The 11,271-nt window shown below is 32.1% G+C and overlaps 2 protein-coding genes across 2 annotated transcripts; both read left to right on the forward strand.

Moving 5' to 3' along the window:
• The first annotated feature begins 854 nt into the window (after positions 1-854).
• LOC129918175 (acanthoscurrin-1-like) lies at positions 855-1,295 on the forward strand. The gene has a single exon (XM_055998549.1). The coding sequence runs from the start codon at positions 855-857 to the stop codon at positions 1,293-1,295; it is 441 nt and encodes a 146-aa protein (XP_055854524.1).
• A 9,297-nt stretch (positions 1,296-10,592) lies between these two features.
• On the forward strand, positions 10,593-10,898 carry LOC129918176 (uncharacterized). The gene has a single exon (XM_055998551.1). It carries the CDS (start codon positions 10,593-10,595, stop codon positions 10,896-10,898), a length of 306 nt encoding a protein of 101 aa, XP_055854526.1.
• The last annotated feature ends 373 nt before the right edge of the window (positions 10,899-11,271 follow it).

Consider the following 11,271-nt stretch of genomic DNA (forward strand, 5'->3'; position numbering starts at 1 on the left):
GGTATAACCTATGCCATTTTCTCTTATATGGTACCATCTTGATGCTTACATTTTGCAAGCACTTTATAAAATTTAAAATAATTAAAAAAAAAAAATATTTGCCACTAGAAAGTGACATCTCAGACAACGTTTTATAGCTTATAACCACCGAAAGAACGTGACATTTTATATATTGAAAAAAAAAAAGTAGATTTGCAGAAACTTTCAAGATTTCAAGTAATACTCCAGTTGGTATTGGTGCAAAATTTTGAACCAACAAATAATGTTAGTTCATTATTGACCACGACTTCTCAAGCCCCGAAGTTCTACGTTTCTTTTTGAACTATATTAGATTCTTTAAAGGTTCTAAAACTAAGTGATCTCAAAATGTTTTTTTCACCGATATTTAAGCTAAATATTTGCTCTAAAAAATAGTTCATAGACTTATTAAAAAAAAAAAAAAAACTAGTTTTTTTTTAACCTCTGACGTAATGATGCGACAAATTGATCCAAAGATAGACTCAATGCCAATGTCGTATTATTATAAACAAATAAAATAAAATAAATAATTAATATTCTTCTAAATTTTACAGTGTTTTTCCATAACAATACTGAAACTAGTTCTCGTATAGATGTTCTATAAACATTATATATACGGAAATTAAATTAAATAATCTGGCCCTACCTGGTTAATAAAATAAATAAAACCCATCTCTTAACCACATATTTTTACCAGTATTATTTGAACTCATTACCATTTTTTAAGAATTTGTTAATTTCTTATATAAATAAAATAAAAACCATGAAATTTTTATTAGTTTCATAGTTAACTTCGTAGTGTTCATTTCTCGAGTAGACAGACGACGACGATTAAAATGCGTACTTTTGTGATATTGTCAATTTTTGCTGTCTTAGTGGCAACCGTCTTTGCTGCTAGTGAAGATCAAATTCAATCGGAAATTTCAAGAAGAGTCCGAAGACAGTTGATTGGCGGTGGAGGTGGTGGATTAGGACAAGCTCTTGTCGCTGGAGCTCAAGCTGCTGCAAATGTTATTGGCGGTGGAGCAAGACCTCTTGGTGGTCTTAACAGTGGCTTTGGAGGACAAGGACTTGGCAGTGGTTTCGGTGGACAAGGACTTGGCGGTGGTTTCGGTGCACCAGGTGTTGGCACTGGTTTTGGCAGTGGTTATGGCGCACCAGGTATTGGTGGTCAAGGTTTCGGTGGTCCAGGTTTTGGTCAAGGAGGCTATGGTGTGCAACCAGGATATGGAGGTGGTGGTTTTGGACCAGGATATGGCAATGCATATGGCCGTTAAATATAACAATACCAAAAAAAATGTTCATATTGAACTGATAAATATAAGAGTCAATTATTTAATTTAAAAAAATGTGTTTTCATTCAACAAAAATTAGAAAAAGTGTGTGTGAGACAAAAAAGCGGTATTTATTTTTCACCGCAGCTAGGGCTTGTGTTTTGGTCAATGTAAAAATAATGGTTTTAAATGTTCATCTATTCCATCACTGCTTGAAAACTACTTATCATAATATGAAAAAGTGGTGTATTGTTGAAGCGTCTTGCTCGTTCACTAGTTATATGTAGGTTTCAATAAATTGAAAATATTACCCTATAGAAGCAAAATTCTCGAACAAAATAAAAGAAAGCTGCAGCTTTGTAAATACTTTATGACAAAATCGTCACTCCAAAATCATTTAAATTTAACTTCTCTAACATTTCAGATTTGAACTTTATTTTTCCTTTTTTGGCCAGTTTTCGTTTTTATCCTGTAAAAAAATTATTCGAATCTTTTATATGGAAGATTACCTATGAAACTTAAAACTATCTATCATGCTTATTATTTGATCTTCCAACTGATTTACTGGTGGTCATTTCTCCATCTTAAATGTATGCATATGCGAATTATAACAATCAAAAGAAGGTGAAATAACTTTTTACTTGACAGACAGTTCAAAAATAGACATTTGTATGACCTGAAATTTGCAGACAATTTGCCTGTTGTAAAAAAAAAGTAAGGCAATCGTTTCCGTCTTGAAAAAATATTGTCACGATATTTTTTAGTTTTTTTTTTTTTTTTTTCATTAACCGTCACAAATCGGCCAAAACAGTCAGAAATACCCTTAAATCGTCTGAAACTCTAGATTTTTACCACGGCCACCAACGCCCTAAAACTGAGCCGATTTTCAAAGAAAAAGAACGACGATAGTTGTGTTAAAAAGTATATAGGTAGTCCATTTTTTAGTTTAGCTAAATTTCGGACAAGACAATCGCTTCTTCCATCGGCAATTGCTTCTTCCCAACAAATTCCCGATAAGTTATTTGTTATATAATATGGGTATTTCGGGCCTTTAAAAAATTTTGTCTGAAACTTTGGACTTCAGTCAGCGCCAGGGAAATGAACCGATTTTCAGAAAAAAATTCTGGCAATCGTTTCGTTTTGCGAGAAATATCGAAACGCCATTTTAATTTTTTTTTACAAATACCGTTATAGCAAATTTTCGGAAGAAATAGAAAGTCTTTTAGACTTTAGACCTCTCCAACTGCTCGCTGCCGACGCGACGATGTAGAACTGAAACTTTTATCAAAATAAAAGTATGTCGATCGCTAATTTTCAGTTTTTTTCGCTGCCTATAACTTTGGAATTCGAAAAAAAATTAAATGAAGCTAAAATTGTCAGAAATGCTCTTAAAGTACTGTCGATGGAAAAAATTAACCGATATTCAAAAGAATGATGATTCTGAAAATCTCATTACTCTTTTTTTTTACCATTTCATCCATATTTTTGACTCTTTTTGCCGAAACTCTATTATAATTGTAAATAAAAAAAAATTAAAAAATAATAACCGAGATTTTGTCGCAACCAAGTGATCGCTGTCCTTTTTTGAAAATAGGCTCAGTTTATTCATTGTTTATTTTGCAATTACAAAAAACAATTACGTCGAGTTTTCATCTTTAACAACAAGATTCAATTTAGACCAGTGTCAATAATTTTTGAAAAAAAAAAAAAAAATATTAGCAGCATATGGGCGGTGTTAAAATTTAGGATAAATGGTATATGAAAGGGGAAAAATAAATTGCCCACAAACAAAAAATTTTTTCGGTAACTTTTTTGATTCAAAAATAATCCAAAAAATAATCCAAAAATTAACTTTTTGCTCAAAAAAATAGAAAACATAACAAATTAGTTTTTAACATTTTTTGTAAAAGGTAATTAAAAAAACTTCAAAAAATCGTATATAAAATTGGGGTGAGTAAAAGTTGTAGACATTTTTACTACCTACAACTTTTGTATTTAACTTTTTTTCGATAGGAAATCTACTTTTGACAGAAATCGTAAAAAAACACGATTTTTGACATCCACCCCAACAAATACATATGTATGTAGGTCAGCGCATAGCTATTTCCTATTTCTTTGATTTTTTAAAGTTTTAATGGTTTTAATATAGTATAACATGTTATTCAATAATGGTTTGCACTTAATTAAACTGGATATTTGTTTCTGTAAAACAAAAAAAATTGGCCGCTACTAGTCGCTGAACGAAATCTTATGAAAGTTTTAGTTTTTCGATTTCGTTAAAAAAAAAATCACTCATACGCCATACAACGGTTTTTCATGTGTTATTACAACGTTATTATACTGTTGTAAATGTTTTTTTATTTTCGAGATAAATACATTTATGATATTGGAATATGCAGCAAAAATGTGAGCTGGTAAGGGTTCAGAAGGTGAAAAGCAAAGCAAAAAGTTAAGTTACGCATTTTAATGTGTTCATAGCGCGAATGTGTTTTGTGTCTAAAAGTAAGCATACGCCAAAATAAATAGAAATCAATTAGAAACTGTACTTTATTGAATAATTACTAATTTTAAACAGAAGTAGTGATGTGTATGGTAAGGTTTTTTTTGATGCAAATAGGTAGGTACTTCTAACTGCGACTCTATCAATCATCGAAGAAAAAACAAAATAATTTGTATACTATGATTCGTACGTCAATCAAGTGTTTAGTAAACATTAATATCTTCAAGATGAGCTTTAACTATAATTAAAAAAAAAAATAGTATTTAACTCATCAATGGCACGTCGATTAAAAATGTAAAACCCAGTTTTTGTAAGTAATATAAGTACCTACAATTCTTGTCTAGATTGTTTAAATAAAATTATGTATATAGTCTGGCCCTATACCTGGTTAATAAAATACAAAAAACCCATCTCTTAACCATGAATTTTTGTTTACATTTTACCAGTATTTTTTTTTCTGACTCATTACAATTTTTTTCCGAATTGCTAATTTCTTATATAAATAAAACCAGAATCGTGGAATTCTTATTAGTTTCATAGTAAACTTCGTAGTGTTTAGTTCTCGAGCATAATTTATAAGAAAAAAATGCGTACCTTTGTGATATTGTCAATTTTTGCTGTCTTAATGGCAGCTGTCTTTGCTGCTAGTGAAGATCAAATCCAATCAGAAATTTCAAGAAGAGTTCGGAGACAATTGTTTGGCGGTGGTTTCGGCAGACCAGGTGGTTTCGGTGGTATTGGACCTGGTTTTGGCAGTGGTTACGGAGCACCAGGTATTGGTGGTCAAGGTTTCGGTGGTCCAGGTTTTGGCCAAGGATATGGCGGCTATGGTGTTCAACCTGGATATGGAGGTGGTGGTTTTGGTGGACCAGGATTTGGATATGGTCGTTAAATTGTTATAAATAGAAAAATCAACAAAATGTTCACATTGAACTGATAAATATAAGAATCAATTATATAATTTTAAAATGGTGTTTTCTTTCAATAAAAAAGAAGAAATAAGTGTATTGCAGAAAAGTGTGCACCGGAAATGATATTTATATATATTTTCATCTCAGCTAAAGCTTGTGCTATGGCAGTGTGTAAAAAGAATTAATTATCAGGTTTGAAATGTACATTCGCTACTTCACACCTACGAGTACTAAACTACTTATCATTAAATTTGACAAAGTGCTTTTTTGTTGGAAGCGTTCGCTCTTTAAAGACTGTGTATTTGTTGTATGGTTTCTACATGCAAAGTCATGAAAAATACAACAAAATTGTTTTAAGCTATAGCAGCGTTTCAATTTGTATTTTACTAAAAAATGTTAACTCCAAGAGAATTTAAATTAAAAAAAAAATAGGTACTTTAAAAATATTGATTCCCATCCTTTCTAAAATTTTAGTTTTTGAGCTTTGTTTTCATTCATACATTCTTGCTAGCAAAATTTTGTCTAGAAACTGGTTTTCTGTTTTCTCTTCGTTCATCTTAAGTTTATGGCCTTGAAGGATATTCTTAATGTTCTACTACAAGAATTACTATATTGATGTGTAATAAGCAATAACTTTTATTCGTTTCGATTAAAACAAAAATAGGAAATAAAAAAAAATTATTTTTGTAAGAAAAAAAGTCAAAGCGCGCAAATGCGCGGTGTGCCATAGAATTGAACAGTTTTTACTTGCGATATAGGTGCTCGAACTCGAGCTAACAATTTTCCATACCATTTCGATGATTGAGAATGCCAAAAAGTGGGCCCGGCAATTCTGTCTTGCTGCACCTCGAGCTACGGCCTAAACTACTGGAGCTATTGGCTTTAAACTTGGTAGTAAATAGTTTTGGGTGATTCCCTAAACAACAAATTGAAATTTTTTTTTGTACGAAAACTAACGGTATCTGTCATATAACGGACATAGAAAAGTTAATTTATTTCAAAAACAGCTCTTACGATTTTGGTTAAATTTTTCTTTTTAGTGTTACCTACACATAGAAAAAAATATTTATTGTACCGTTATTTTTTATTTATGAATTTCTCTAAAATAACAAATCAGATTTTAGTCAAAATTTGTATAGAGAAACATTAAAATATACGTAATACAAAAATTTTATAAAATTTACAAAAGACACATTTTTGGATTTTTAAAAATATTTGAAATTTTTTTTTGAAAAATCATTTTTTTTTTAAACGGGTTGATGAATTTTATTAAAACTTTGTTTTTATGTGTTAAATAATATTTCCTTAAAAATGGAATACTAACTTTTTTATTTTACTAATTATTTTTTTTTTTAAACGGCTCTAACGATTTTCGAAATTTTTTTCGAAGGACTCTTTTATTGTGTAAAAGATCATTTAAAACGGTGTTTAATTAATTACAATGTGTAACACTCAAAATATACGCGAGCGGAGACAAATTTGACGAAGCTAGAATTTTTTCAATGGGTGAAGGTCCAAAAAAACGTTTTTTACCCCTAACTCCAGATTTTGGGGGTTTGAGGGACTTTTTAAATACCGTTTCATAATCAGTGCGACTAGCTCTACAAAACCTGATAGGTCTCCGCCCGCGTATTTTTTGAAACCTTGTTTTTGTAACACAGTGTTATAAAAGCTCATATTGCTAAACAAAAAATATTTAATGTTAAAGTTACTTTTACCATAAGAGCAAGTACGTGCGACCCCTGTCGTACATTTTTTTTGAATATCTCACTTAAAAAGTGTAGGTACTTCCCATAAAAAATTTTTGAGTTATTGCAATTTTCTCGAAAACTGCTCTACGGATTTCGATTAAATTTTGTGTACATATGTATACTACGTTTTAGTTCAACTCGGATAGTGAAAATATGGGGTTGTCATTTTTTTTTTGCGAAAACGGACATTTTGGCTATTTACGCATATCTCGTTTAAAGATAAAATTTTCAAAAAAAAAAAAAATTAGTTTGTACCTACATTATTTTTTTAATTTTAATTTTTTACCAAATCCATTGGTAAGCTTATATTAACGTATTTGTTATTATAAGAGCAAGTACGTGCGACCTAGTCGTATATTTTATTTTATTTTGATATTATTTTTCTCATAATTTAACTTACGATTGAAAAATCATAGTCCAGACAAAATAAACATAAAAAAGGGCAAACCCAGAAATAATTCGCATAGGACTGAAAATTGGTACAGAGCATTTAAATGTCGATTAAAGCAAAATGTCAAAAGTCCCCTAAAGCATATCTTCAGCTATTTTCTGGAATGCGTTGTAGAATATGATACGAGTTAAAAATATAGGTATTTTGACAGGACTCATAGTTTAAGAGTTATAGAAAATAAAACCGATATTTTCAACATTTCGTCGCGTATCGTATACGCCAAATTGCATTTTTTGAACTAAGTATGCAGTCTTATGTTTTCGAAGTTGCTCTTTTCAAATCTGCTATCCGTTTGCCGAGATATTCACTATTGTTTTGACAAAAACAAGAAATTTTGGCATTTACGTCAAATTTTTCATGCAATGTAAGAAAATTTTGAGAATTGTTTAGACGTACGTTATGTTTTTTTTTTTGACGTACGTGTAATATGAAAAGAAACTTCTGATTTTCATGGCGCATACGGCAAACTCATTTTGGACAAAAATTTAAATATTTTGAAAACTAAACGAATTGCAGATGTTCAATAACATGTATATAAAAGACACATTTTAATTATATATCATACTAAAATATCAAAAAATACCAGCGGTTAGTTCTTTCGCAATTATCTTAAATGCGATTTCCCAAAAATGTAAAAATGGCATATACGGCACTTCAATACTAGGGCGACGATTTGACGCGTTTTAAAACCACGATATCTTCTAAACGATATCTCGTAGAAAAAAAAATGTCAAAACATTTTTTTTAGGGAATTACAAAAACCTGCAAGTCATTTATATCCTTTTTTGATAGCTTCTCCCGTTTCAATGTTATTAGACCGAGAGCCCAGAGCAGATTTTGGGAGTTTTTGGATAACCGAAAACGAGTCATATGTATGTGTAGGTAATAGCGTCCTGATGAAGAATTCGAAAGTCTGGCAGGTTTATTTCACGGCATTCTATGGTTTATGGGGAGTTGAAAAATGCATTTTTTCCGATTTTTGTGTCGAGTATATAACCACTTTAATTCATATAGAGCTGATAGAGGGCGATACCTTGATTGCAAAAAGTTCGGTCCCAGACGTTTTATTCGCGGCATTACCCTTGCCAGACGTCCTTGAAGATTCGCGAAATAGCGATTTTCATACAAAAGTCAGAAAACTATTTTTTGCAAGATATATAACCGTCTGGTGGTACCTATTAAAAAATCACCACTACCCCCTGATAGAAAATAAATTAGTGCCAGACGTTTTAACCACGGCATTACCCCCGCCAGACGTCTTTGAAGAGTCGCGAAATGGCGATTTTCATACAAAAGTCGCTATTTCGGGACTGTTCAAGAACGTCTGGTGGGGGTAATGCCGTGGTTGAAACGTCTGGGACTAATTTATTTTCTATCAATGGGTAGTGGTAATTTTTTAAAAGGTACCACCAGACGGTTATACATCTTGCAAAAAATAATATTCTGACTTTTGTATGAAAATCGCCATTTCGCGACTCTTCAAAGACGTCTGGTGGGGGTAATGAAGTGATTGAAACGTCTGGGACTAATTTATTTTCTATCAATGGGTAGTGGTGATTTTTTAAAAGGTACCACCAGACGGTTATACATCTTGCAAAAAATAATATTCTGACTTTTGTATGAAAATCGCCATTTCGCGACTCTTCAAAGACGTCTGGCGGGGGTAATGCCGTGGTTAAAACGTCTGGCACTAATTTATTTTCTATCAGGGGGTAGTGGTGATTTTTTAAAAGGTACCACCAAACGGTTATACATCTTGCAAAAAATAATATTCTGACTTTTGTATGAAAATCGCCATTTCGCGACTCTTCAAAGACGTCTGGCGGGGGTAATGCCGTGGTTAAAACGTCTGGCACTAATTTATTTTCTATCAGGGGGTAGTGGTGATTTTTTAAAAGGTACCACCAAACGGTTATACATCTTGCAAAAAATAATATTCTGACTTTTGTATGAAAATCGCCATTTCGCGACTCTTCAAAGACGTCTGGCGGGGGTAATGCCGTGGTTAAAACGTCTGGCACTAATTTATTTTCTATCAGGGGGTAGTGGTGATTTTTTAAAAGGTACCACCAAACGGTTATACATCTTGCAAAAAATAATATTCTGACTTTTGTATGAAAATCGCCATTTCGCGACTCTTCAAAGACGTCTGGCGGGGGTAATGCCGTGGTTAAAACGTCTGGCACTAATTTATTTTCTATCAGGGGGTAGTGGTGATTTTTTAATAGGTACCACCAGACGGTTATATATCTTGCAAAAAATAGTTTTCTGACTTTTGTATGAAAATCGCTATTTCGCGAATCTTCAAGGACGTCTGGCAAGGGTAATGCCGCGAATAAAACGTCTGGGACCGAACTTTTTGCAATCAAGGTATCGCCCTCTATCGGCTCTATATGAATTAAAGTGGTTATATACTCGACACAAAAATCGGAAAAAACGCATTTTTCAACTCCCCATAAACCATAGAATGCCGTGAAATAAACCTGCCAGACTTTCGAATTCTTCATCAGGACGCTATTACCTACACATACATATGACCCATTTTCGGTTATCCAAAAACTCCCAAAATCTGCTCTGGGCTCTTAGACTATATGTATAAAAAACCTAAATTTTCGGCATTAAAACTTGAATAACTTTTTATGCACACTTGGGACTTTTGGGGACTTTTGACATTTTACTTTAATCGACATTTAAAATTTAAATGCTCTGTTCCAATTTTCAGCTCTATGCGAATTACTTCTGCGTTGAATGTCTAATTTGTCTGGACTATCAGGGCTAAGAGAAATACTGACATACTGAAATACTAACATGGAATGTTAATATTATAGATGTGAATTTAAATTGAATTAAGTTGAACTGAAAATAATCCAGCGTCAAAAATTGGTATTCCATAAACACTTAAACAGTATGGAGAAAAACATGAAAGATACTAATAACGAAGCATACCTACCTACTTCAAGGGGCTATTTAAAATAGTAACTAGTTTTTTGGCGTTTATAAACTAAAAACCTTATAAGTATGTAGTTTATAACTTATTAGCTGAAACAGATGAACAAATATCAAAATCTCAATAAGTTAAAAACCCTTCATTGTTTTTTCTACTTTGCGATTCATAAGCACGAACTAAACGAATTTACCCTATTTTTCAATAAAAGACAAGAATAGGTGAAACTATTTTTTACTCAAACGTTTCAGTTAAAAAATTCAAATTTTGTATTCAAATTATAAACAAAAAAAACTCTTACGCACTTTTTTCCTTCTTCTAAAATATTCAACACATATTTGTTAAGCTTCAAGACTTGTACCAAAATTAAATCTATTCAACGTTGATTCAGAAATTAGCATTTCATCATTTTGCTCATAACAAGTTATCTTCTCATGTTCGAATTCGAAGATAATTATTTATGCAAAATCAACAAAGATTCTATTTGGAGAAATGTGAGGGAGGGGAGGGGAGAATAACCCATTAACACAAGTCACAATTTCAGCCGCCACCGCAGGCGCAGGTTTTATTTATATAAAATGTCATTTCTAAAATATTCGGTTCAATTTTTTAAGTATAAAGTCATTTTAGGTGATAATTTTTAAATCAGTTGAATTTCGACAGTCAAAGTGTTAATTTCGAGAAGCAAAAAATATAAATTAAGGAAAACAACCATGCGCAGTATTGTAATATTCCTTGTCAGTATGGCTATTTTGTTGGCGTATGTTCATGCTGATACAGTGTTAAACCGTCCACGAAGACAGCTTCTACAAGGATTAGGGCAACTATTTGGAGGTGGATTAGGTGGATTAGGTGGTAATCAATATGGAAATGGTTATGGAGGATATCCAGGCGGTGGATTTGGTGGCGGTTATCCAGGCGGATATCAAGGTGGTTATGGAGGTTATCCAGGCGGCTATGGCGGTGGTTATAATCAAGGTTATGGCGGAGGATATGGAGGTGGTTATGAAGGCGGACGTAGACATCATCATCACCATCATGATGATTAAGTACCAAATAAATACAATTTAAGTTATAAGTTAATGATTTGTTTTATTTCAAAAATTAGACCAGTTTATACCAGTCATTATTTATACTTTTGTATCTCTCTAGCTCACATTTCTTCGTCGGACTATTGGTCTAGTGAAAAGAATTCAGTTTTTTTTCCTTTTCATAATGCAATTTTTTTTTGGACACTTTTGCACTTAAATTATGTTTCTTAGACCAGTTTATACCAATTAGATTATAAATAATAGAATTTCTGTTATTTTTGCTTGTGTTGTGGCCGAATGTATACCTTGGTCTAAAAGAAATTCAAAATTTCTTTTAAAAGGTGTTTGAAATATGTACCGCTGGTCATTAGTTCTTTTTATACCAGTCTAG

The sequence above is a fragment of the Episyrphus balteatus genome, chromosome 4 (assembly GCF_945859705.1).
Source record: "Episyrphus balteatus chromosome 4, idEpiBalt1.1, whole genome shotgun sequence".
NCBI classification, from domain to species: domain Eukaryota; kingdom Metazoa; phylum Arthropoda; class Insecta; order Diptera; family Syrphidae; genus Episyrphus; species Episyrphus balteatus.

Bases quoted from the DNA above. Each gene is read 5' to 3' on its own strand.
- LOC129918175 (XM_055998549.1), top strand. From the start codon at position 855: ATGCGTACTTTTGTGATATTGTCAATTTTTGCTGTCTTAGTGGCAACC.
- LOC129918176 (XM_055998551.1), top strand. From the start codon at position 10,593: ATGGCTATTTTGTTGGCGTATGTTCATGCTGATACAGTGTTAAACCGT.